Source organism: Gorilla gorilla, chromosome 10 (assembly GCF_029281585.2).
Source record: "Gorilla gorilla gorilla isolate KB3781 chromosome 10, NHGRI_mGorGor1-v2.1_pri, whole genome shotgun sequence".
Classification (NCBI taxonomy): domain Eukaryota; kingdom Metazoa; phylum Chordata; class Mammalia; order Primates; family Hominidae; genus Gorilla; species Gorilla gorilla.
This window is the reverse complement of record NC_073234.2, coordinates 48,225,644-48,253,344: the sequence shown is the minus strand read 5'-3', so window position 1 is coordinate 48,253,344 and position 27,701 is coordinate 48,225,644. Positions and strand designations below refer to the sequence as shown.

At 48.8% G+C, this 27,701-nt stretch overlaps 2 protein-coding genes across 2 annotated transcripts; both read left to right on the top strand.

Moving 5' to 3' along the window:
- The first annotated feature begins 201 nt into the window (after positions 1-201).
- IGFBP6 (insulin like growth factor binding protein 6) lies at positions 202-5,161 on the top strand. Its single transcript, XM_004053209.4, has 4 exons — positions 202-852; positions 3,519-3,664; positions 3,848-3,967; positions 4,845-5,161. The coding sequence occupies exons 1-4, from the start codon at positions 519-521 to the stop codon at positions 4,965-4,967; spliced, it is 723 nt and encodes a 240-aa protein (XP_004053257.1). The 5' UTR covers positions 202-518; the 3' UTR covers positions 4,968-5,161.
- Positions 5,162-6,298: 1,137 nt separating this feature from the next.
- Positions 6,299-26,630, top strand: SOAT2 (sterol O-acyltransferase 2). Its single transcript, XM_004053210.4, has 15 exons — positions 6,299-6,472; positions 6,964-7,019; positions 7,914-8,050; positions 8,368-8,427; positions 8,762-8,869; positions 18,259-18,535; positions 18,979-19,048; positions 21,238-21,322; positions 21,790-21,835; positions 22,024-22,153; positions 23,705-23,802; positions 24,222-24,320; positions 25,177-25,312; positions 25,823-25,968; positions 26,168-26,630. Exons 1-15 carry the CDS (start codon positions 6,391-6,393, stop codon positions 26,216-26,218), a joined length of 1,581 nt encoding a protein of 526 aa, XP_004053258.2. The 5' UTR covers positions 6,299-6,390; the 3' UTR covers positions 26,219-26,630.
- Positions 26,631-27,701: the final 1,071 nt, after the last annotated feature.

Below are 27,701 nucleotides of genomic sequence, written 5' to 3'. Positions count from 1 at the left end.
CTCTCCATCTTTTCTCTGTCCCTCCACATTTGCCCACTCCTCTTGTGATCCACACACACCATCTCTTCTCAGTTCCCTTTCAGCCCCCGTCTTCTCACTCCCCACCGGGTCCCTGCATGCCCCTCGTCGTCCTACACTTACACACTAAGTGGATTGCACTCCCGTCCTCCCCTTCTTCCGCTCCTCCCCACCCTCCAGTCCCTCCAGCCAGCTGTACAGCTCCCAAATTCCGGGCCGAGATTCCCGGGAACAAAGCAAGAAAAATCAGAGCAATTTGGGAAGTAAACAGAAACTGGAAAGGGAGGGGGAAAGAAGAGTGGGGAGGACCCAGGTTGGGGGGGCCCTCTCCAGTCCCACCCAGTTTAGGGAATGCCCCTGCCCTCTCCCCCACCCCCCTTCACCTGGCTCTTAAAGGGCCCGGCCCCTGGCCGGCGGCTACTTAAGACAGAGGGGCGGCGGCGGGCAGCAGCTGCGCTGCGACTGCTCTGGAAGGAGAGGACGGGGCACAAACCCTGACCATGACCCCCCACAGGCTGCTGCCACCGCTGTTGCTGCTGCTAGCTCTGCTGCTCGCTGCCGGCCCAGGAGGCGCCTTGGCGCGGTGCCCAGGCTGCGGGCAAGGGGTGCAGGCGGGTTGTCCAGGGGGCTGCGTGGAGGAGGAGGATGGGGGGTCGCCAGCCGAGGGCTGCGCGGAAGCTGAGGGCTGTCTCAGGAGGGAGGGGCAGGAGTGCGGGGTCTACACCCCTAACTGCGCCCCAGGACTGCAGTGCCATCCGCCCAAGGACGACGAGGCGCCTTTGCGGGCGCTGCTGCTCGGCCGAGGCCGCTGCCTTCCGGCCCGCGCGCCTGCTGGTGAGTCCGCGCCCCGCCCCTGCCCCGCCCACGTGAGACCCGCGTCCTCCAGGCAGGGTCCTGGGGAGACGGGAGTGGGTGGCCCTGCAAGCCTTTCCGCCCTGGCCCTTGACGCTTCCGACTTTGGGGGGCACATTTGTGTGGGGGAGAAGGGGCAAGTGCAGGAAGCTGAGGTGCAGCCAGAGGACCTGGTGATACAGCAGAAGGTGTCTGCGCTCTCGGCCTTCTTTTTTGCTCCATTTATTTTCCCTTGATGGAGTGTGCGTGCAGGTGGGAACTTGGGGGAGGCAGGGGGAGAAATGGGAGGGTTTTAGGGCCATGCCATAGGCTCCAGCAGGCCCAGCTCCTACAACCCTAGACGGCCAAGCTGGGGAAAGGACCCAAATGTTGTTCTCAGCTTCCACTTGGAGAAAAGGGGAGGGGAACCCCAGACTCCGAAATTCTGCACACACTGAGAAATGACTCCTTTCCTCCTAATACCGGTGTTCGAAGCACCTAAACAGGAGGGGTCTAGAACCGGAGAGGCCCCAAATCCAGGGTTGTATCAGACTTGAGTAGGGACTGAGGGCAGGCTAGGGCGTAGGTTAGGGGAGAGGGGAGAAAGAGTAGGGGAAAGAGGGAATCTGCCAAATCAGGGTTATGATTTAAACCTGCTCAGAATCGTTCACCCATCCTACCCCACCCTGCTCCAGGGAGGAGAGCAGAAGCTGAGTCACTGGGTGGGTGGGACAGAAGTGAATCAGCCGTGAAAACATGGGGGGCAGCAGGGAGATGGGGAGGGCAGGAAATGCAAACTGCGCATCCCAGAGGCTCTGGGTTCCTTCCACGGGAGGGGATGGAGAATTCACTTGGAGTTTCTTTCAGTTCCAAATGCCCGAGTGCAGGCTTCTGGGCGTCCTCCTAGAAGGTGGTCTGGGTGGATGAGAGGAGGCAGTTTGGAACTAAATGGTTGGGTGCTAAATGTAGGGAATGAAGGACAAGGTCTGGGGAGGGGTGGGCATCCTGAGGAAGAAGGATCAGACTCAGGATTGCAGGGGAAATGTCTCCTGGGTTGTGAGTGGTAGTTAGCTGGGAGCTTGTCTTTAGGCACAGAGGAAGAGGATCCCTTCAGGGGTTCTGATATCTGATTAGATATTAGGCAAATTCCAAGCAGTCAGTACATGCTCCCCTTTCTGCCTTTTCCTGTCCCTGACTTATTTCCTCACCCCTTCCCAGTCCTGAGCTCTCCCCGGACCCTCCGGAAACTTTCTCCAGAGCCAGGAGCAACCTGCAGGTTGGAAGCCCCTCATTCCTTGCACCTTCTTAATCTGCCCTCAGCCTATCTTGGTTAAGGGTTGAATCCATGTGCTCCTGGGACCACTGGGGTTGAGCTGGCCTGGGTCACAGGGTACCAGAAGGGAGAGGTTCCCACTGCAGTGCCCCAGAAGTAACCACATCTCAGGCCTGGGAGGGGTGGGTTGAGTCATAGCAAGGTCACAGCAGGGACACACATTCCTTTTGGGTCCCTGTTGGCCCCCCTCCTACATCCGTTGCTCTTCTGCCCCAGCTCTCTGGCTTCGTGCGCCCCCTTCTGGCCTCTGGTGGAACAGCCAGGTCTTTTCACCCAAAGCCCAAATCGCCAAATAGTCCTTTGAATTTGTTCTCCATTTTTTCATTTATTTTATTACTTATTGTAATTAATTGATTGATTTTTAAATTAGTTAATTTTTAAAATTAAGTAATTAATTAATTTTTTAAAATTAAGTAATTAATTAATTTTTTAAAATTAAGTAATTAATTTTTAAAAATTAAGTAATTAATTAATTTTTTAAAAGTATTTATTTATTTTGAGACAAAGTCTCACTCTGTTGCCCAGGCTGGAGTACAGTGGTCCAGCGTCTCACTGCAACCTCCGCCCCCCCCCCCCCGAGTTCAAGCGATTCTCCTGTCTCAGCCTCCGGAGTAGCTGGGACTACAGGAGCCTGACACCATGCCAGGCTAATTTTTGTATTTTTAGTAGAGACGGGGTTTCACCATATTGGCCAGGCTGGTCTCGAATGCCTGACCTCAAGTGATCTGCCCACCTTGGCCTCCCAAAGTGCTGGGATGATAGGTATGAGCCACTGCGCCCAGCCAATAATTTATTTATTTTTGAGACAGGGTCTCACTCGGTTGTCCAGGCTGAAGTGCAGTAGCACAATCATGGCTCACTGCAGTCTTGACTTCTGGGGCTCAAGCAGTCCTCCTGCCTCAGCCTGTCAAGTAGCTGGGACTGCAGGTGCACGCCACCACACCTCGGTAATTTTATAAATAATTTGTAGAGATGAGGTTCTCATTATGTTGCCCAGGCTGGTCTCAAACTCCTGGGCTCGAGCAATCCTCCCACCTCCGCTTCTCAAAGTTCTGGGATTACAGGCGTGAGCCATTGCACCCATCCTCATTTTCCATTTTTGCTTTCCAAAATTCATCTCCTTTATAAGCCTTAAAAATCAGTATGGGAAATACTGGGGAATATTTTCAGGAAAAGTAATATAACTATTTGTCAGAGAAAGAAACTAGGGCCAGCATCATGCAACAGTGGGGCATAAGGCCCTCCCTTCCTTACTTCAGCAGGTGATGTGGGCAAGGCCCTTCTCCACATGGCTCTGCCTGATTTCTGACCACTCCTTCTCCTATTCCTCCTCCAGTTGCAGAGGAAAATCCTAAGGAGAGTAAACCCCAAGCAGGCACTGCCCGCCCACAGGATGTGAACCGCAGAGACCAACAGAGGAATCCAGGCACCTCTACCACGCCCTCCCAGCCCAATTCTGCAGGTGTCCAAGACACTGAGATGGTGCGTTTGGAGCTGGTAGGGAGCAGGAGGGGTGGGAAGCCCTGGAGACTTCCATCTGAGACTGCTCCCTTGGGCTTGGAGACGTCTCCATTGTCTGTCCTGGGTGCTTGCCTGGTGGGCGAGAAGGTTGGAACGGGGAGCTGGGCTGGAGCGGTTCTAAGCTGCCTACTCTCCCTTCCCCAGGGCCCATGCCGTAGACATCTGGACTCAGTGCTGCAGCAACTCCAGACTGAGGTCTACCGAGGGGCTCAGACACTCTACGTGCCCAATTGTGACCATCGAGGCTTCTACCGGAAGCGGCAGGTGAGACTATTTTTCTTCTCCTCCTGCTCCAGCAGAAGGCTCCTGCCAGGGAGTGGGGGCGGTGCGTCTTACAAAGCTGCATAAATAAGACACTGCCCCATCTTTAAGGATCTTCCAACTTTAGGAGAACATAGAGAATATAATTTATTAAACAAAGAGAATAATCAACCACACACTGTGAGAGAAAACCTACTTAAGGAATGCCCTAACTCAGTGGCTCTCGAACTTGAGGCATCAGAATCCTCCGGAGGGCTTATGCCACACAGATGGCTGAGCACCACTGGCAGCCTTCCTGATTCAGGAGGTGTGGGGTGGGGCCTGACAATATGCATTTCTAGCATGTTCCCTGGTGATCCGGATTTGGGAATGTCACTTTGAAAACTACTGTTCCAGGCTAGCAGAATGCACACAATTTATTAGTTGAAGAGGGGGAACTAAAGAGAGGGAACACTGGGCCGGGTGCGGTGGCTCATGCCTGTAATCCCAGCACTTTGGGAGGCCAAGGCTGGTGGATCACGAGGTCAGGAGTTCAAGATCAGCCTGAACAACCTGGTGAAACCCCATCTCTATTAAAAATTACAAAAATTAGCCAGATGTGGTGGCGTGCACCTGTAATCCCAGCTACTCAGGAGGCTGAGGCAAGAGAATTGCTTGAACCTGGGAGACGGAGGTTGCAGTGAGCAGAGATCATGCCATTGCATTCCAGCCAGGGCGACAGAGCAAGACTCCATCTCAAAAAAAAAAAAAAAAAAAAAGAGAGAGGGAACCCCCGAGGGGACGCTCAGGTGTTTTTACATCCTCAGACTCAGATGTCCCCTCTCATTCTCCTGCTGGAAGCCTCTGGCCTCACTCCTGACCTGTGTGCCTCTCTCTCCAGTGCCGCTCCTCCCAGGGGCAGCGCCGAGGTCCCTGCTGGTGTGTGGATCGGATGGGCAAGTCCCTGCCAGGGTCTCCAGATGGCAATGGAAGCTCCTCCTGCCCCACTGGGAGTATCGGCTAAAGCTGGGGGATAGAGGGGCTGCAGGGCCACTGGAAGGAACATGGAGTTGTCATCACTCAACAAAAAACCCGAGGCCCTCAATCCACCTTCAGGCCCCGCCCCATGGGCCCCTCACCCCTGAGCCTTTACACATGCGGTTGGAAAGAGTGTTGATGTTGGCTGGGGTGTCAATAAAGCTGTGCTTGGGGTCGCTGGCTTGTGTCTCTGTGTCTGCCTCTCACAATTCTGGAATCCCTGGCCCTCTCTTTACCCCACTACAGCTCACTCACAGCATTTCTCCTTTCCTGTGGATACCTTTAGTCCTTCCTGTGACAGCCAGGCAGAAGCTTCAAGCCATCAAGCCTCACAGAGCTGCCCACCAGGAGTTGGGAGTGGGAAGGGGAGACACTGAGATCATGGCCTTAATCTGAAGTTGTGACCTTGTTTCTAACACTGATCTTTGGACACAAAGGGAGGGGAAGGATTAATAGTTAATCCCAGCAGGAACCCAGCAAAGAGGAACTCTCAAAGCACATACCCTTCTGTTACTTCCTACTAAAAAAAGAAGGAAATTATTACTAATGTATGAGCTCATCCCATGGCCCTGAACCATGTGATTTTACCTGGACAACCTCATTTTGAGCTTACGATAACCTTGTGATATAGGGATTTTTGCCCCTATTTTTCAGAGGAGGAAACTGGCTTAAAATTTGGGGTCACTTGCCTGAAATTATATAGCTGGTAAATGACAGAGGGAGGTTTGCATCCAGTTCTTCCATATGTGACAATACCTGGTATTCCTTAGGTGCTGAATATGTGTTTGTTTAGCCTCCTTTCTGCCTACATGCTCACCCAAGCAGGTGTCAGGAAGTGCAGACGTTCAGGGGCCCTGACACTCAGCCTTTCCTGGAGGGGCCCCAGTTCCGTGAGTAGCACGGTGCCAACCCCATCAGAATATTACCACATGCGTCAATCACACACCTTGTGGTGAAAGCGAGCTGAACGCACTGATACATGAAGACATTTCTGACTCCTCCCTGACCTTCAGCCTGCTGGGAGAGAGACTGGAAGGCCAGCCATGCTAGGTGACAAGCTTCTGAGCGGCAAAGTTCCCCTCCCCATGATGTACCCAGCCACTATTCCTGTGTGTGTGTGGCGGGGTGGATAGCACCCTTGGAGCTGGGCATCTGGATGGTGTTTGGGGTGTTAGGGGGATGTGGCCATCCCTGCGACAGACAGCAGAGTGAGGTCTGAATCTGAGAAGCTCTGCCTCCAGATCAGATAACCTATCGCACTCCCAGAGGCCCCCTCCTCCTGAAAGGACTTTAGTCTTTGGAGCTGTCACCTGAGCTGAGTGGGACAAGAGCTCTGCAGGGCAGGCCACGCTGCGAAGGAAGGAGGCAACACAGGCAAGGGCTGCCTGCTGCCCACTGGAGACCGCACCATGGAGCCAGGCGGGGCCCGTCTGCGTCTGCAGAGGACAGAAGGGCTGGGAGGGGAGCGGGAGCGCCAACCCTGTGGAGATGGTGAGCCGCCCTCGGGGGTGCAGAAGGCACAGGCAAGTGGGGGGGAGGCAGGGAGAGATGCGCTATGGAGAGAAGGCTCCAACTGCCTGATGCCAATCCTTCCTGCTGTCCAGAGAGGCCAAGGAAGGCAGACCCTGGCCTCAGCCCAGAGCCACCCAGCTGGAAGATGGAACAGAAAAGAGCTATGTCAGAGCTGTGGCCTGGCCTTATCTTTCTGACTCTTTAGCCCCAGATAGTGAATGGAGTAGCTTCCCGTTCCCTGAGTGCCCTGTTCCCAGTAATGTCACCAGGCCCCCTGCTTGCCTATGGCCTCCTCACCACTGGCAACAGCAACTTCCCCTTCTAGTAGCCCCAACCATGATACTAGATATTGGCTGGTTGGGGTGAGGGCAGCTGCTGAGCACACAAAGCATTTCCTGACCACAGGATGCCTCTGGGTCTGCAGAACCCCAATTCCTCCTGTTGACTGTGCCTTTGATCCCTCCTCACAGGAAACACTGAGACGCACAGAGCCCTGGACTTGGTACAATGGACCCGACACATGGAGGTGAGGGATGTCAGAGGTCAGAGGTCAAGTGGACAGATCCTTGGTAGTAGGAAGCAGGAGTGAGGCTTGGTGATAAAGATGACTTTTTTTTTTTTTTTTTTTTGAAACAAAGTCTCGCTCTGTTGCTCAGGCTGGAGTGCATTGGCACAATCTCGGCTCACTGCAACCTCTGCCTCCCAGGTTCAAGCGAGTAGCTGGACTACAGATGAGTGCCACCAGGTGTGGCTAATTTTTTTTATATTTTTAGTAGAGACGGGGTTTCACCATATTGGCCAGGCTGGTCTTGAACTCCTGACCTCAAGTGATCTACCCGCCTCGGCCTCCCAAAGTGCTGGGATTACAGGTGTGAGCCACGGTGCCCAGCCTGATGACTTGTTCCTGAGTGCAAAGATCAGGTTAGAATTAAGGATGGAGATGGAAGGGTTTGAAGCACAGGTCCCAAAGGTCACCAAAAGTCAGCCAGTAGATAGAATCTTCCTGCTAGTGCGGCTGGAGGCCAGGGGTGAGGAGTGACAATCGGAGGTGACCAGGCTGGAATTCAGACCCAGGGAGGGGAAGCCTTGCTCCTGCTGTCACTCCCTGATCCTCGCTGCTGCCCCAGGAAGCCAGAAGGAGATCAACTCTGGGCAGGAATCATGGCTTGTTCATCTTTTTACCATAGCACTTAGCATTGCGGGGTCCTACCCCACCAGCAGACCCATCCCCACCCCACCAATGCCTGCCCTTCCCCTACAGGCCTGCCACCGCTGAACCCCCATTCCTGCTGACCTCCCAGGTTTGTTTTTTTTTTTAAAGCACTGTGCCTGGCATAGACAGAAACTCAGTGAATGTCTGGTGAATGAAAGGATGGCTGACTGGAGGGACAGTGGGCTCTGCCCCGGCTTTGTCCCGTAGGCTGTGAAGGCACAATTGCTGGAGCAAGCGCAGGGACAACTGAGGGAGCTGCTGGATCGGGCCATGCGGGAGGCTATACAATCCTACCCATCACAAGACAAACCTCTGCCCCCACCTCCCCCAGGTTCCTTGAGCAGGTGAGTCTGGGGAAAGGCTGCGCGGGCTCCTCTGTAGCAAGGATCATGAGCTATAAACATCACGTTATGTGCCCTTGCCAGCTTTAGCAGGACCGTGACTCCAGCCTTCCCTCTTCCCCCCTTGTCTTCCTAACACTGACCTCCATCTACTGGGCCTCGCTCTGCCCTGGCCCTGACCTTCCACCCGGTCCTGCCCTCTGGCCCTAGCCCTGACCTTTCCCTACCACTCCCCTTGGCTCCCAAGTATTGACCTTCTGCATGGCCCTGCCCTCTGCACATTTACTTTTTCCTGACCTTGAACAAACATCTCAATTCAGGACCCAGGAGCCATCCCTGGGGAAACAGAAAGTTTTCATCATCCGCAAGTCCCTGCTTGAGTAAGTCGGGGTGATGACAAGTAATGGGAGGAAAAGAAAGGGCTTTGGCTAGGGGTCAAGGTACCTCATTTCTCATCCCCAGGCTCTAGGTGGTTTGTGGGGAGGACTTGGAAAGGGTTTCTAAGGTGCGGGTCCCCTATTTGCCCTAGGCATGGTTGTGGAAGAAAGGCCTTTAGCTGGAAGTTCTGGATCGCTAGGCCCCATGCCTCATGTGTACATGAGGTGAGCTAGTTCTGGATCGCTAGGCCCCATGCCTCATGTGTACACTGTCTGAGCTAGTTCACACGACCCTGAGGACCCTCCCACACTGACTTTCGGGCCCCTGTCCCTCTAGTGAGCTGATGGAGGTGCAGCATTTCCGCACCATCTACCACATGTTCATCGCTGGCCTGTGTGTCTTCATCATCAGCACCCTGGCCATCGACTTCATTGATGAGGGCAGGTAGGTCCCCTTCCCACCTGGGACAGGCACACCTATCTGATCAGACCCTCTGGGTCCTCAGTGCCCCACCTGCCCTTGGGGCAAGAGGACACAGGTTCCCCCTTTGGTTACTGGACATGTACCAACATTGCTCCCAACAACCTTCCCACCTGAAACACTCTCTAGGATCCCTTCCTTCCCCAGCCTTGGTTGGCCCTTTGTCTGTCCTCCCAGGGCCAGCCACTCTCAAATGCTTCTCAATGACACCTTGCCCTGAGGCAGATGTGTGTGTGTGTGCACACATGCACACCCATACACACTCCTTTCCAAGTCAGTTCTATTCAAGTAACTTCCATTCAGCACCTCCCGAGTACCAGTCCTAGTGGCCAGAGAAATGAGGGGGGCAGACCCCACTCCTGTCTGTGAGGCACTCCCAGTCTTGTGGGGAAGACAGACATGTACCCAAGTGCCTGGGTGAGTCATTTCCCCCACAGAGCACCCCATCCAACTGTGAGGATGAGCTTCAGAGAGCTGTATACCCCTGGGGGTCTGTATTTTCATACCTCCCACTATTCCCAGACCAAACTGAGGGTTGGGGCTGCTATTTCTCATGGCCCAATAACGAGATGCAGATGAACTGGGGAGAAAGAGAGTTTTTATTTCTGTAACCAGTTACAGGGAGAAGGCCTGGAAATTATCACCAGGCCAACTAAAAATTACAATTTCCAGAGCATATATACCTTCTAAGCTCTACGTCTATGTGTAGGTGTGCATTCATCTAAAGACATAAGTGATTAACTTCTTTTAATCTATAACTAAGGTCTGAGTCTTGAAGACCTTCTTCTGGAGCCTCAGTAAGTTTACTTAATCTAAATGGGTCCAGGTGCTGGGGTGATTACCCTTCTCTTGTCTCCTGCTAAATAACGGAGGTTTGGGGAGTTTCTTCAGACCCCCAGCAAAACTTGTTTAATCATGCTTTGAGGTTCAGGAAAGGCCTAGGCAAAACTCTTGGTGGGCTTTTGTTACATTCCAGCCTTTGTATAAGGGCACTGGAACATTTAACTTAACCACTCAGTCAGTACTGAAACAGTTGTTATGGAGGTCTGCATTAGTGAGACCTGCTTGTCACAGTCCCCACTGTCAATTTACACATGATTTTTATCATGCGTGTATATTTATTTATCATGAGAATCGCAGGGAGATGGGGAGTCGTAATCTTTCTGGCTACTTCCTGCTGAGAGGGGGTCGTCGTTATGGGGCACCAAAAGCAGCAGTGGAGTGGAAGAGGTTGACTTGTTCGCAGTAGCACTCTCTGTTTCGGGGCCTTGGAGGCAGCACCTGCTGAAACATAATAGTATGCAACAGCACATATAAATAGGCTACTGCTCTTTTCTTCTGAAGTTTAAGTTGTCTAGTCTTCAGTTTGCAGGGCTTTAAGAAAGCAGAGCTTAGGTTTCAGTGATTACCAATTAGGAAGAATGGGGGAAAATGGAAAAGAAAGAGGAAAAAATTGAAAACATTATTTTGGAGACCTGTAGCCAGAAAAGTTAGAATTTAATCCAAACTGCAGAAAATAATAAAAACTGAAAAACATCAGGCAAGACTAGAATTTAACAACAGATGTACTACTTTTTTTTTTTTTTTTTTGAGACAGAGTCTCGGTCCGTTGCCCAGGCTGGAGTGCAGTGGCGTGATCTTGGCTCACTGCAACCTCCGCCTCCCGGGTTCAAGCGAATCTCCAACCTCAGCCTCCTGAGTAGCTGGGACTACAGGCACGTGTTACTGTGTTCGGCTCATTTTTGTATTTTTAGTAGAGACTGGGTTTCACCATGTTGGCCAGGCTGGTCTCGAACTCCTGACCTCAGGCGATCTGCCCACCTTGGCCTCCCAAAGTGCTGGGATTACAGGTGTGAGCCACTGAGCCCAGCCATAGTTTTTGAAACATAATTTTTCTCTCTCCAGTTTCCCATTTTTATTAAAAGACAGATCACAGTAGGACTGGTTTGCTTTATTATACTTGGTTTAATTATTTGTATACAGTACAGCAAGAATAATTAGTTTCATATAGGCCTTTTAAATTGGCTTTGATGGAACTTCGTTCCATAGAAGGAATCTGAGATAAGTCCTTTTAAAGCCGAGCCCAGCCATGGATTTGTACCAATAAATACCTATGAGTTGGGTGAATTCCTCTTCTCTTGAGGTTCCAAGATAACTTGGGGTTCCTGGCCTGTCAGAAAATGACATTCTTTACCTACCACAGATCAGAAACCCTGGACAGGGACTGTGTACACAAAATATGACACCAGTTTTCAAGGGCTTTATTGGCTTCATAAGTCAAGTTCGATTCCTTAAAAAAGAGTACACCATTCCAGTCACAGCCTTGGGAAAATAACCACTTTTTCCAATTATGTCCTGTTACAAAAGAAAACAGATTGTTATTGTACTTATGCAAATAACTATATTGAAAATAGTTTCCAAATTCTGGAGAAATCAGGTAGAGAGAAACAAAAATGCTCCAAATTTTATTCATAGGAGTATACTTTACTTAATTATTAAAAGCTATTAATAGCTCAAAAGAAAAGTTTCCTTGACTCTGCAAAGCAAAACAAAGGACTAGCAACATTTTAAGCAAAAAGTGAAAAAGATCACTTCAATCTCCTATTAGTTCAGTACATGCAGTTAATTCCTGTCCTGCTTCATATTAATGAATATTTTAACTCTTCAAGAGCCCTGAATGTTTTTCCTCCATTGTGATGTCACAATCTACAAAGTTATCAGAAACCTGCATTCAAGAGCACCTGTTAGAGCTTTATAACTGATTATAAAACCACCTTCTAAAGAGGACCAAAACAAGAAAACAATTGTTTATGGATGACAAACAGTTTTAGGGTAGCCATAGTTAAAGACACAATTGACAAGGAAATCTGTTACCTCTGTAGCACACAACAATTTAACATAACAATGGCTGGACACAGTGGCTTATGCCTGTAATCCCAGCACTTTGGGAGGCCGAGGTGGGTGGATCACGAGGTCAGGAGTTCAAGACCAACCTGGCCAATATGGTGAAACCCCGTCTCTACTAAAAATACAAAAATTAGCTGAGCATGGTGGCACATGCCTGTAGTCCCAGCTACTTGAGAGACTGAGGCAGAAGAATCACTTGAACCTGGGAGGCAGAGGTTGCAGTAAGCCAAGATCACGCCACTGCACTCCAGCCTGGGCGACAGAGCGAGACTCCATCTAAATAAATAAATAAATAACAATTGTAATTATTATTGATAATGTACACTAAGATATATCAGAATTATAGCAGTCTCTCATAACTTTGGAATACATACCAATAACAGATTTATACAAATACAGCCCAAAGAAAGTCAAACCCCATTTTATGTTTGGCAATGCTTCCTGTATGATTTTTGGTACCAAATAAGCCAAATTTCACCTTTATATTAGTGTACTATTAAATAAATAATAATTATTTATTTATTTACTTATTTATTTATTTATTTATTTTCTTTTTTGAGACAGAGTCTCACTCCGTCACCCAGGCTGGAGTATAGTGGCATGATCTCGGCTCACTGCAATCTCTGAATCCTGGATTCAAGTGATTCTCCTGCCTCAGCCTCCCAAGTAATTGGAATTACAGGCATACACCACCACACCCAGCTAATTTTTTTGTGTGTATTCTTAGTAGAGATGGGGTTTCATCATGTTGGCCAGGCTGGTCTTGAACTCCTGACTTCAAGCGATCCACCCACCTTGACATTCCCAAAGTGCTGGGATCATAGGTGTGAGCCACTGCACCTGGCCTTAAACCTAAGTCTTAATAAAACCTTATACACATGTTTACCCAATTTTAATGTTTGACCATAAGGTAAGATTTTTATAGACTTTTTCGAACCCTTTACAATTTTTGTTAAAGAGCAGGTTAGTGCTCTAAGAGAAACCCATTGTGCTTTTATTTTAATGCTCAATTTGCAGAAGAAACTGGATGATACCCCTTTAACTTTAGCCAATATGTTTACACACAGAATTTCCTTTACAATCAACCTTCCACAACTTGCTTAAACCTCCATCTTTATCTTACCCAACTTAAAACAATCCTTTTACCTTTTAATCTAGGGAAAAATCCATATTGTCATGCCTTCTTATAATCTTTTTACCAAAAGTATATTTTACTTTTCTTATACACCTTGCACATAAATTGTTTCTTCAACAGTGTTAAATATATATTATACTGTTAACTCTTAGCAACCTTTACTTTTGGTGAAAACCTTGGTAAGTTTGGGATTTTAATTATGTACTAGGTGTGGCGCCTAGGACCTAGACAGGAGTACAGATAAGGTCTGACTTATTCCAGCATCTAACTCCATGTGTCCTAGGACTTACCTAGCTGTAAAGCAGGCAAGTTGTACAGCTAAGAGTCATAAAGCATTTAGGAGGCCTAATCACCTTTAAATTGTATAACATTTCTTGTATAAAATTCCTTTAATAAATTCTTTCAGGACTTCCACAGACAATCTCTGACATCCCTTGACTTTCTGATTTGTCCTAAACATGTTTCTCTTTAAACAACCAGTTATTTTACTTTAGGACAAGAATTTACCATACAAGATCCTTTCTTATATAAATTCTCTTTTCTTTAATATCTTTTTGCATATCTAGGGGGCATGGCTAATTTCACATGTCCCTAGCCTTATCTAGAATCTAACGCTCCAAAATAAATTTAACAATTTTTAAGTCAAAGAAGCAGTTTATGACCTAAAGCATTTAGCAAACCTAATATTTGACATCCATAATTTAAACCAAATGTTTACATTTTTGAAGATATTTTTATTTTACCAATAATCTTTAAAATTGTCTTTATTTTTATAACTTTTTTTATGTCTCTCTTATTTCCTGTTTTTTACCTTGTTTTATATATAACCTTTAAGGTTTGAATTAGATAAAAATTAGTTACTCTTTAAAAAGGACACAATTTTTAGAAAGAATGTTTTCCTACATTTTTATTGGAAAATACCCAAATAATGAAATATCTGTTTTTTAACTTTAGATTCTAAATTATGACAAGTTTGTTTATGAGTATTTATCCCATTACATTTATCTAATTATTTATTTTAATCATTTGCCTACATTTTTTTTTTTTTTTTTTTGAGACGGAGTCTCACTCTGTCACCCAGGCTGGAGTGCAGTGGCGTGATCTCAGCTCACTGCAAGCTCCGCCTCCCGGGTTCACGCCATTCTCCTGCCTCAGCCTCCCGAGTAGCTGGGACTACAGGGGCCCGCCACCACGCCCAGCTAATTTTTTTTGTAATTTTAGTAGAGACGGGGTTTCACCGTGTTAACCAGGATGGTCTCGATCTCCTGACCTCGTGATCTGCCTGCCTCGGCCTCCCAAAGTGCTGGGATTACAGGTGTGAGCCACCTTGCCCAGCCTATAGTGTAGCTTTTAAACAGAGAATGATAACAGTCCTTTCCCAGAACAAACTTTCTTCATGTCTGTGGACTAGACTAAGGCCACAAGAGTAGAAGTTAGGGTATTTTACTAAATAATTCAAGATGTCGCTATCTTCATTAAACAATATTAATGTTTCATTCATTAAAAATGACATGAGCAAAGATCATTCTGTTTTGGGCTGAGTTATAGTTTTGTAGCCTCTATGCCAAATTTTGACACCTTATAGTATTTGGCAGAGATAAGTATGAAATTGCTTGATCAATAAATGCAAACAAAAATGTATGCTGGCAACTCTTAAGACATTTCTAGTATTACTTTACCAATAATTTTTAAAGCTAGCTTATGTATTAAAGATTTTATTTAAGTCACATAAACTTGAAAAAGCATTTGACTAGTCTTTCCTTTTTTCTGTTAAAGTATTTAAGTGCTTTTATTTTTCTTTAAGCCAATTAATTAGAACTCTTTTATATATTTTCAGTAGTGAAACATGGTATACACAAGACATAAATACACAGACGTATTAGGCATGCCAATAGAAGTACATTTTATAGATTCCTAAGACCTCCTTTTTCCTCTCTTTTAACTGGATCTTTGTGCTCTGGGCAGATCTTACACTGAATCCTGGGTTTTCAAAAAGGGAGAATTATTATGAAGCCAGATCATGTGAGGCTTTTACAGTGCACTTACATTTTTTTTTTCCCAAAGACATTTCTATGTCTCTCAATTACACTTCTTAAAAACCCCAGAGTAGCTTCTGTTGTAATAGCTATTAATCAAGAAAACAGAATTCAGTCAACTGAGAAGGAAAAAAACTTCTGCTCAAAAAGACAAGGTCCTGGCCGGGTGTGGTGACTCACGCCTGTAATCTCAGCACTTTAAGAGGCGGAGGCGGGCAGATCACCTGAGGTCAGGAGTTTGAGACCAGCCTGATCAATATGGAGAAATCCTGTCTCTACTAAAAATAAAAAATTAGCCAGGCGTGGTAGCACATACCTGTAATCCTAGCTACTCGGGAGGCTGAAGCAGGAGAATTGCTTGAACCCGGGAGGCGGAGGTTGTGGTGAGCCAAGATTGCACCATTGCACTCCAGCCTGGGTGACAGAGCAAAACTCTGTCTCAAAAAAAAAAAAAAAAAAGACAAGGTCCTAGGAGAGAAATAAAAACAAAACCAAAAACATGAAAGCCTTTTAAATACAAACGTGCACACATGCACACATACGTATACACATCTTGGATGTTAGCTTTTAATTAAGCTGACTCTCAACCATTGAGCGTCTAGAAGATATTTTTCCTTCCCAGTGGCCTCTCAGCAGGAATGGACCCAATACCTCCCATTTTCTTTTTTTTCTTTCCTTTTTTTTTTTTTTTTTTTTTTTAAGACAGAGTTTTGCTCTGTCGCCCAGGCTGGAGTGCAGTGGTGCAATTTCAGCTCACTGCAACCTCTGCCTCCTGGGTTCAAGCAATTCTCTGCCTCAGCCTCCCAAGTAGCTGGGATTACAGACGTCCGCCACCACGCCTGGCTAATTTTTTTAGTAGAGATGGGGTTTCACCATCTTGGCCAGGCTGGTCTCAAACTCCTAAACTCATGATCCAGCCACCTTGGCCTCCCAAAGTGCTGGGATTACAGGCGTGAGCCACTGCACCCAGCCAATACCTCCTATTTTCAAGTTTACATGCTATCAAAGGGAATAAGACAGATACACAAATAAGTGGAGACAGATTTTGGACAACACAAGGGGGAGTGCACTCAGGCAAAACAGACTCAAAACCAACTCAAAACCTGATCGCAACCAAAATGCAAAGCAGGCGTATGAGTGAGCCCTATTGCTTCCCTGGGTGGTAGCGAACAAATGGCTTAACAAGCCCAATAGGAAAACAATAGGCTCCCGGCATATGATCTGTTTAACTCACCCTTTGAGCGTGTCTGCTTCTGATCTCTGTTCTTCCCCAGTAGTGAAAGGGACGTGCAATTTTGCACACGGGACAGCCCTCGGGAGGGTCCCCAAGAAAAATCTCACGGGCAGCTGCTTGGACCCTCCTGAAGACTGTCTCATCGCAAGCCACCGGTGGCTGAACACAGCACCATCCCGGTCTCTCCTGGCTGGCTTGCCACGTTTTGTTCCCATATCAAACTGAAGGTTGGGCTGCTTTTTCTTGCGGCCCAGTAACGAGATGCAGATGAACTGGGGAGGAAGAGAGTTTTTATTTCTGTAACCAGTTACAGGGAGAAGGCCTGGAAATGATCACCAGGCCAACTAAAAATTATAAAGTTTTCCAGAGCTTATATACCTTCTAAGCTCTATGTCTATGTGTAGGTGTGCATTCATCTAAAGACATAAGTGATTAACTTCTTTTAATCTATAACTAAGGTCTGAGTCTTGAAGACCTTCTTCTGGAGCCTCAGTAAGTTTACTTAATCTAAATGGATCCAGGTGCTGGGGTGATTACCCTTCTCTTATCTCCTGCTAAATCACAGAGGTTTGGGGAGTTCCTTCAGAATCCCAATAAACTCATTTGTGGAGGCCTGGGGAGTTTCTTCAGACCCCCAATAAAACTTGTTTAATCATACTTTGAGGTTCAGGAAAGGCCTAGGCAAAACTCTTGGTGGGCTTTTGTTACATTCTGGCCTTTGTATAAGGGCACTGGCTTTTAATATTTAACTTAACCACTCTATCAGTACTGAAACAGTTGTTATGGAGGCCTGTATTAGTGAAACCTGGCCTGCCACATCCCCTCTCCCTATGTTGGGCTTGGGAAGCAATGAAAAAAACAGCTCCAAGGATCCACAGGCTCAGCAACAGCACTGCCTTTTGGTAAAATTTTTGTTGTTAGTTATACAAGTATTAAAAGGACAAAATCTACTGCTAGGTTTGCATAAGAAAAAAATAAATTAAAAAAACTAAAAATGATAAAAGCTCAAATACATGTTTTCGTGTAAAGGAGGTCCTTCTTGACCACCTCCTTCAATCTCACACTGCTCTCGGAGGATTTTAAACAGTTTCTGGCTGGGTGCAGTGGCTCACGCCTGTAATCCCAGCACTTTGGGAGGCCGAGGCAGGCGGATCACTTGAGGTCAGCAATTCAAGACCAGTCTGGCCAATATGGTGAAACCCTGTCTCTACTGAAAAAAAAAAAATTAGCCAGTCGTGGTGGTGCAAGCCTGTAGTCCCAGCTATTCAGGAGGCTGAGGCAGGATAATTGCTTGAACCCGGGAGGCGGAGGTTGCAGTGAGCAGAAATTGTGCCACTGCACTCCAGCCTGGGTGACAGAGTGAGACTCTGTCTCTAAAAAAAACAGTTTCTGAGTTTCCATCCAGAGCATTTTCCATGCATTGACATTCAGTACCAAAGATAGGTACATTGTGGAGGTTTCACGTAAATAAGAAACTGTACCTATTATTTTGTAATTTGATTTTACTCCCTAACAATTTATTTTAGGGATGTTTTCATGTTAGTCCATTGGTTTGAAGGACTGAAGAATATGGAGGTGCCAGATTTGTTCACTTAGTCCTTTACTAATGGACACTTAGGTTGTTTTCAGTTTTTCCCCTTAACAAACCATACACTATTAACCTAGGCTAACAAAATACTGAACAACCGGCATCCTATTAGCTCCAATCTACAACAACAGACGCTCCAAAGGAATAAAACTAAGGAAAGTCAGTCTAGTTACCTCATATCCTAACATGTGTTGTATATAGAGTACTGAGCCCTTACCAACACCATGAAATCAGAGAGGGCTCTCAAGGTCATTTAGAATCAAACTCATGCCATGACTGAGTCTCCTGGAGCAACGCCCTGTGCCACAGAGGTGCCGTCTTGAACACCTCCAGAGATGGGGAGCTCACAACCTGATCAAGATACCTCAGTTCATCTTCCAGGAGCTCAGATTGAAGAGGAAGGGGACAAGAATGGGCTTCACTTGTCTACTTTCTCTCCTTCCCCACTCCAAGGCTGCTGCTGGAGTTTGACCTACTGATCTTCAGCTTCGGACAGCTGCCATTGGCGCTGGTGACCTGGGTGCCCATGTTTCTGTCCACCCTGTTGGCGCCGTACCAGGCCCTGCGGCTGTGGGCCAGGCAGGGGGCCAGGGGCACCTGGACGCAGGCGACGGGCCTGGGCTGTGCGCTGCTAGCCGCCCACGCCGTGGTGCTCTGCGCGCTGCCGGTCCACGTGGCCGTGGAGCATCAGCTCCCGCCGGCCTCCCGTTGTGTCCTGGTCTTCGAGCAGGTGAGGGCCGAGCCCTGCTGAGGGACAGGAAGGAACCAGCTGGTGGGGCCATCTCAGCAGAGGGGGAGTCCCCCAAAGAGGGGGCGGGGCCCACGAGAGGGAGTCGCTGGAGACGGCATGGGCAGGGGCGGAGCTAGTTACCGGGGGTGGAGTCCATTACGAGGGATTTGGGGAACCTGCAGGCTGGAAGGCAAACACTGTGACACCGCCATCACAGGAGGTTGACCGGAAGACTCCGCTCTGGCCTCTTATCCCAGCAGCCTTCATTCATCCCAGCATATGTTAGGCTATACGGCCATCCAACAAAAAGAAAAAGTATGGGCTCTGACCAGACAGATCTTAACACTCTGCCTGCCTCTCAGAGGTAACCCAGAGCACAGAGTGGTTAAGCGATTTGCTTAAAGCCACACAGCAACTTTTCCTCCCCTTCCATTCTGCCACAGGTTAGGTTCCTGATGAAAAGCTACTCCTTCCTGAGAGAGGCTGTGCCTGGGACCCTTCGTGCCAGACGGGGTGAGACCTTCATCTTGCCCGGTTGTGAACTCAGTCCTCTTGGCTGACTGAATGAAGCCAGCAGGTGCAGGATCCTGATAAAAGCCCCTGCCTTCCTAAGCCCGGGTTGCCCACCAGGCACAGCCCTGGCATCCAGCTGGGCTCTGTGGGCCTTCATCGTTAGGCATTCTCAGCCCCTGCCTCTGACAGATGGCACCTCCGTTACCCAGGACTTCTGGCACTTTCCTATTTCCTATTTCCAGGCCCAGCCTGTCACCCAGGCTTTGTTATTCCATTTATAGAGCACAGGCAGAGTATATTTAGCATCATTCTTAAGGGCCCTAGAATTTTTGGAATGACAAGTTGGCACTGGCTCCAACTTAAAGTCACCAGCTGCATTAGCCCTTAACAAGAGCCCTTAAAGTCACCAGCTGCAGGCTGAGCACAGTGGCTCACACAGGTAATCCCAGCACTCTGGGACATTGAGACAGGAGGATCGTTTGAGCCCAGGAGTTCAAGACCAGCCTGAGCAACGTAGTGAGATGGGGTCTCACTTCAAAAAACTTTTTAAAATTAGCCAGGTGTGGTGGCTAATGCCTGTGGTCCCAGCTGTGTGGAAGGCTGAGGTGAGAAGATTATTTGAGTCCGGGAGGTGAAGGCTGCAGTGAGCCATGACTGTGTCACTGTACTCCAGCCTGGGCAACAGACTGAGATCCCATCTCAAAAAAAAAAAAAGTGAGAGACATGCAACTCTTTCTTTCACTCACTTGAACACTTAAAGACCATTTCAACGTTATTAATTGGCCCAATTTCAATTTTTTTTTTTTTTTGAGATGGAGTCTTGCCCTGTTTCCCAGGCTGGAGTGCAGTGGCACAATCTTGGCTCACTGCAGCCTCCACCTTCTGGGTTCAAGCGATTCTCCTGCCTCAGCCTCCTGAGTAGCTGGGATTATAGGTGTGTGTCACCACACCCAGCTAACTTTTTTGTACTTTTAGTAGAGGCAGGGTTTCACCATGTTGGCCAGGATGGTCTCGAACTCCTGACCTCCAGTGATCCACCCACCTCAGCCTCCCAAAGTGCTGGGATTACAGGCATGAGCCACCGCGCCCGGCCAATTTTTTTTTTTTTTTTTTTTTTTTTTTTAGAGACAGGGTCTTGCTGTGTTGCCCAGGCTGGTCTTGAACTCCTGGGCTTAAGCAATCCTCCTGCCTTGGCCTCCCAAAGTGTTGGGATTACAGGAGTGAGCCATTGAGCCTGGCCCCTAATTTCAATATCGTTGTATCTCAGCGAATAGGAAAGCTCGAGGAGAACAGAAGAGATGGGAGAATGGCCGGTCAGTAGAGTAGTCAGAACACACACAGAATTTGTCAGTTAAGTTTGCTCTCTTATTTGGGTGTATTTCATGATGCCCTAAAACAATTACAATTGTAACATTAAAAATCACTGGTCACAGTGATTTTTGCCGAGGTGAGAAGTTGGGGTAGAAGAGTGGACCTGTGACTCATGGTGGTGGAGAGGGGACGTTTCTGGGAGGCCTGGGGAGGCAGTGGGAGGGTGGTGCCAAGGGAAGAGGAGGCCAGTGCTGGGCCAGAGGTCCAATGCCATCGGCAGCTGCCAGTGTCCCTCTCCAGTTTTGTGTCCCCACACCCCCTCCAGGTCCTGGGCTGTGTGCTCTATGCCTGTGCACCATACCACATATAATAAGAAGAAGAAAGTTAGAAATATTTCAGGAATTGCCAAAATGCGACACAGTGGCATGAAGTGAGCACTTGCCGTTGGAAAAAGTGGCACTGATAGCCTTGTCTCTTGCAGGGTTGCCACAAACTTTCAATTTGTAAAAGAGGCAATATCTGGGAAGTGCAGTAAAATAAGATGTGCCTGTATTAGGAAGTCCAGACAGAAGGGGAAGGAGAATGGGTTGTCGAACGTGTGGGTACCAAATGAAGCTCTGGCCACAGCAGGCCCTGCACTGGAAGATAGGGTGCCTGAAATGAAAGCAGAAGAGACGGTGTTAAAGAGCCAGTTCCGCTCCTGCCCAGCTTAGCTCCCCTAGCCCGCATCCAGGTCCTACGTCCAGCTCCTTGCTTATCCCCCACCCCCACCCTATCCATTTCTCCACTCACCAGTCCCACCACCCTTCCCCAGCAGCCCCTTCACCTCTGCCCTCTGCCCTTGCCCTTACTAATCCACCCCTCTCATTCCTCCCCAGGTGAGGGGATCCAGGCCCCCAGTTTCTCCAGCTACCTCTACTTCCTCTTCTGCCCAACACTCATCTACAGGGAGACTTACCCTAGGTAAGACCCTGCACTCCTTTCCCAAATGCCCAGGCCCATCAGGAACCTTACCCTTCTACTCTCCCCTCCCTGAGGTCCTCAGGCTCACCTCAGGCACTGGCCACTTTCTCAGGAAGCATCTCATAATAAAGATGGGAAATAGGTGACTGGTAGACTACCCTGTCTCCTTGCCCGGCCTATGATGACACTAGGGCAACCCACTTTCCTGGTTTACCCAGGACTGTCCTGATTTTAGTACTGAAAATCCTACCCATCCTACACACCCTTGTTGACATCCATGCTTAAAACCCACTTGTTATCTCTGTTATGGAAAGTTCAGAGTATCCTAGACCCCACCACCCTAGATAATCCTCCCAGGCCTAAGCAATTAAGGGAACTGAGGAGAGAGGGCCCCAGAACCCGTGCCCAGACTGAACAGAGAACAACATGAAAGAATGAGAAACATATTGTCCCCATTGCCGCTGCAGGACGCCCTATGTCAGGTGGAATTATGTGGCCAAGAACTTTGCCCAGGTGAGAAGATAGGGTAGAAGGGTGGACCTGTGACTCATGGTGGTGGAGAGGGGACATTTCTGGGAGGCCTGGGGAGGCAGTGGGAGGGTGATGCCAAGGGAAAAGAAGGCCAGTGCTGGGCCAGAGGTCAATGCCACTGGCAGCTGCCAGCGTCCCTCTCCAGTTATGTGTCCCCATGCCCCCTCCAGGCCCTGGGATGTGTGCTCTATGCCTGCTTCATCCTGGGCCGCCTCTGTGTTCCTGTCTTTGCCAACATGAGCCGAGAGCCCTTCAGCACCCGTGCCCTGGTGCTCTCTATCCTGCATGCCACGTTGCCAGGTGAGCCAACTAAGGTAGGGCTAGAGCAGCTGTGCCCTGGGGAAGGCTAATCAGAGAAGGCCTTGCTAGTTACCTTCCCTCAGTTTCAACACGTTCTCCTTCTGAGTCTCCCCTCACGTCTGTCCCCTCCTATCAGGGCCATTGCCATGGTCTCAGTTCAGACCATCTGCTCCCCCTCCACATCAGCCTCCTAACCCATCTCCCTGGCACCCAGATCTTTCCTTTCCCATCTACCCCTAACACTGCTGCCCAGGTGAACTTTCTTACTACAACTAATCATTTCCTACCCTCCTTCAAAAACTCTAGTGATAAGTCAATGCTGGCACTTTTGGATCAGATATGAACCCTTGATGTGGCATCCAAGTCTCCTTCCCATACAGCCCCAGCCTATCCTCTCATCCTACAACAAGCCCTGAGAGATATGTGCTTCCATGCCTCCAGGCCTTTGCCCATACTGGCCCCTCAGCTTGAAATACCCTTTCCTAATTTTCAGCCATGGAATCTAGTTGCTTCTTGGAGGCCCATGGCTGAGATGCCCCCTCCTGTGGGAAGCCTTCCTTTTGTAGCCATCAATTACTATGACCCACCTGTTTCTCTGTACTCACAGGCACATCAATGCCACCATACTTAGCTCCCATTACATTTGCCTTGGACACATGGTTGGACATCTTTCTGTCTCTGTCTCTGTGTGTGTCTCACTTCAATTACTCTGTGAACTCCCAATGGCCCTTTGAGATTCATCTCTATCCCCAACGTCTGGCACAAAGTGATGCCAAGTAAATGTACATGAACAAATGGATGAATAAATGAATGCATGAGGCCAGGCACAGTGGCTCACACCTGTAATCCCAACACTTTGGGAGGCCAAAGGAGGCGGACCGCTTGAGGCCAGGAGTTCGAGACTAGACTGGACAATATAGTGAGATCTCATCTCTACAAAAAACTTAAAAATAGCCGGGCATGGTGGCTCACACCTGTAATCCCAGCACTATGGGAGGCTAAGGTGGGTGGATCACGAGGTCAGGAGATCAAGACCGTCCTGGCTAACACGGTGAAACCCCATCTCTACTAAAAATACAAAAAATTAGCCGGGCGTGGTGGCAGGCATCTGTAGTCCCAGCTACTCGGGAGGCTGAGGCAGGAGAATGGCATGAACCCAGGAGGCGGAGCTTGCAGTGAGCTGAGATCGCGCCACTGCACTCCAGACTGGGATAGAGAGTGAGACTCCATCTCAAAATAATAATAATAATAAAAAAATTAGCTGGGAGTGGTGGCTGACGTCTGTAGTTCCAGTTACTTGGGAGGCTGAGGTGGGAGGATCGCTTGAGTCCAGGAGTTTGAGGCTGCAGCGAGCTATGATCACACCACTGCAGTCCAGCCTGTCTCAAAAAAAAAAAAAAAGGAATGCATAAATTTGTGAATTACCAATAAATGAATGGTAAGAGTTGGGGCCCTGGTTTCTGGGCAGGGGCTCCTCAGAACCCAGATCAGGGCTGCCTGTGGGTCCATGTGGGCCAGCCTGACCTGCAGCCTCTTGTCCCCAAACACCAGGCATCTTCATGCTGCTGCTCATCTTCTTTGCCTTCCTCCATTGCTGGCTCAACGCCTTTGCCGAGATGCTACGATTTGGAGACAGGATGTTCTACCGGGTGGGGCCTGGACCTAGGCCAGTTGGAAGCTGGAGGCAGGGAGGGTTAGGGAGGGATCTGGGGAAGATAGTGGCCAGGTTGGGTGTCACTTCAGCCATGCTGTTCACCTCCCATAATAAGAAATGCAGTCCTCTGAATGTGCTTATAATGCCACCCCTCCACCTCCTGACAAGCCAGGGCTAACTGCTTTTGTGTGCATGGTACTACAGAATCTTCTCCTGAGAGAGGGAGTAGGAGGGAGGACAGGGCCTCCGTGACCTGAGGAGGGAGGTGGGAGAGTGTCTGCTGTCCCTGTTCTGCCAGGAGCCAGCCCTTCTGGAACACTGGGATAGGGTGCAGGCAGAGGGAGCAGTGGGGAGGAGCCGGAACCCAGATGCTTGCTTACCTCCTTTCCCCCACTCTGACCCCACCTTCTCCAGGACTGGTGGAACTCAACGTCCTTCTCCAACTACTACCGCACTTGGAACGTGGTGGTCCATGACTGGCTGTACAGCTACGTGTATCAGGATGGGCTGCGGGTATGGGCCCTGCAGACCCCTTCAGCTCTCACAGTTAATGGGGGCTCTCCTTCCTTCCCTCTCCTTCCCTCCTGCTACAGTGTGGCAACTACACCACTCACCTTTTCCAGGCCTAAGGGCCGTTTTGATTTCATCTGTCCTCATTTTCTCATTTTACCCAACCCAATGGGTAGAAAGTCCTTGCAATCTTAACTTTCTTCCATCTTTATCCTTAATTCCACCCTGTCCACAGGGCATTGTTTCCCACCTTAGCCTTCTAAGGAACATGCACATAGCAATTTTCAGCTACCAAGGGTTTTTACATACATTTAATCAGCACAGTAACCCTGAGAAATAAATATTATTATATCCTCATTTTAAAATGGCACCTAAGTCCCAATGGGATAGTAGCATGCTTTTTTTTTTTTTTTTTTTTTTTGAGATGGAGTCCAGCCTTGTTGCCCAGGCTGGAGTAGAGAGTGGCACAATCTTGGCTCACCTGCAATCTCTGCCTCCTGGGTTCAAGCGATTCTTCTGCCTCAGCCTTTTGAGTAGCTGGGACTACATGCAAATGCCACCATGCTCAGCTAATTTTTGTATTTTTAGTAGAGACGAGGTTTCACCATATTGGCCAGGCTGGTCTTGAACTCCTGACCTCATGATCTGCCCACCTCAGCCTCCCAAAGTGCTGGGATTACAGACGTAAGTGACCGTGCCCAGCCAGCATGCTCTTAAATAAGATTGATGTCACCCCTTCTGACCTCAGATCCCATATTCTTTCCACTGCGCCACACTTCCCCTGGCTTCCTTAAGGTGGGGGCTGTTTGTGGAGGAGCTCAGGGAGACTCACTCTTCACTCCTTTCCTCACCCTGCCAGCTCCTTGGTGCCCGGGCCCGAGGGGTAGCCATGCTGGGTGTGTTCCTGGTCTCCGCAGTGGCCCATGAGTATATCTTCTGCTTCGTCCTGGGGTTCTTCTATCCCGTCATGCTGATACTCTTCCTTGTCATTGGAGGTGAGCTGGTCTCTGTGCCACTGGAGGGGAGCCATCCAGAGGGAGGCCTGGGTCCTGTTCCTGCAGATCCCAGACTGATGGTGGGAGGCCTCGCCCCCAGGACTGGAGGCGAGGCTGCTGAGACTGAGAGGTGGAGTCGGGGGGTACTTGGAAAGCAGGGAGGGAGGCAGCATTTGGGAGGCAGCCAAGCTGTATCCTGGGGCATGTGGGAGGAGGTTTCTGGTTGGAGAGGAATATTTGAATAGATCACTCATGGAGGAAGACAAAGAGGAGGAAAGTGGGATGAGGCTGAGAGGCTCAGTATGAGATTCAGGATATTGAAGTACAAACTGAAGAATCCTGGTTTTACATGGGCCACTTTAGACCTCTACGAATTTCTGCACCTGAGTTCAAGATCTTCTCCAATGGAGCCTTCTTGTTCCATCTCTTCCCAATACCCTGGAATGGGAGGGAAGCCAGGGAGACAAGGCACTCCTGGAGCTGGAATGACAACCTTTCCTCCTGCACCAGGAATGTTGAACTTCATGATGCATGACCAGCGCACCGGCCCGGCATGGAACGTGCTGATGTGGACCATGCTGTTTCTAGGCCAGGGAATCCAGGTCAGCCTGTACTGCCAGGAGTGGTATGCACGGCGGCACTGCCCCTTACCCCAGGTAAGAGACCACAACCCTCATCCAGCTCCCCATCCATGAGGACACACAGACCAACAGCCAGTCCCTCCTTGTTCCCCAACTCACCGGCCACAGTCAGGCACCAGGGCCTGGCTTGGGGGTGATGGACTCTCACGTCTTGGATGCATGGGTTGGGTCACCAGGAATGATCTCATTCACAACTTATTCTTCTCTGGCTCAGACAACCTTCTGGGGGCTGGTGACACCTCGATCTTGGTCCTGCCATACCTAGAGGTCAGGACAGATGACGCTACCTGCTCAGACACCACCAAGTTCTCTGCCTGCAAAACCTGGGACCAGGACTCCTGTCTGCGTTCCCAAATTTGGCTCTGAGTCGAGGCAACCTGCACACAAGACCCCACCAAGGAATGTGCAAGGACTGAGATCTGCAGACTTGTGGGTAACTGATCAGAGACCTCAGCATGGGGGTGACCAGGGTGACTCTTTAATCCCTATCCCCATGGGCTGGGTACAGGATATCCTCCTACCCCATGACTGTCTTAGGGAGACTTGGGGTACCTTATGGATTTGATGAATGTGGGGGAACTCAGAGGAACTGGGGCCACCAAGGTTGGAAAAGGGTTTGGTTCTTGACTTTATATTCCTTCCAATACAGCAATAAACTTTGTCTCCCTTTTTATTCATTCATTTATTCATTCATTCATTCATCATTTGTGGAAGGCTCACTTGGATTTTTGTAGAGTTGTGTCTGCAGAGGCAAGACTTTGTGGTAGGATGGGTGAGAATCTTGGGTGCCCCCTGCCTTACCTTCTCTATGCCACCACCATCTCCCAGAAACCTGACCCTTCTTCCACCTCTTCTCCAGCTCATATTGAATTTTCTAGCCCCTTTAATCCTTCTGCTCATGGCATGCCCTAGCACATTTTGAGAGGACACGTAGCAGGCCTCCTTTCCTTTAGCAGATTCAGGAGAAGAATGCCTCGTATAGACCTGAAACGAAGCTTTTAATTTCGTGAACCCCAGTTTCTACAACTATAAAAGGGACATTAAAATTAGGAGTGTCCCGACTGAGGGAGACAGAAGGTCAAAATACTTCTGTTCAAAACTGTTTCAGAAACCAGACTGTGTGGTCTGCCCTCCCCACACTGATTCCCTGCCTGATGTGGTTCTGGGGAGACGTCTGTGTAAGAAAAGTGCGGAACATTAGTCTCAGGGGGGTTGAGGACCAAAAAATCCAGGGTCCCTAAGAGAGAGAGATGGGGTATTTCTTTTTTTTTTTTTTTTTTTAACATTTCAACAGTATGTATAAGACATCTTTTTTTTTTTTTTGAGATGGAGCCTCGCTGTGTCGCTCAGGCTGGAGTGCAGTGGCGCGATCTCAGCTCACTACAAGCTCCGCCTCCCGGGTTCACGCCATTCTCCTGCCTCAGCCTTCGGAGTAACTGGGACCACAGGCGCCCGCCACCACGCCCGGCTAATTTTTTTTTTTTTTTGTATTTTCAGTAGAGACGGGGTTTCACTGTGTTAGCCAGGATGGTCTCGATCTCCTGACCTCGTGATCCGCCCATCTCAGCCTCCCAAAGTGCTGGGATTACAGGTGTGAGCCACTGCGCCCTGCATAAGACATCTTTTTATGTCAATAAATATAGATCTATTTTGTCACTTTTATTTATTTATTTGTTTTTATTTATTTATTTATTTTTGAGACAGAGTCTCGCTCTGTCGCCCAGGCTGAAGTGCAGTGGCGTGATCTC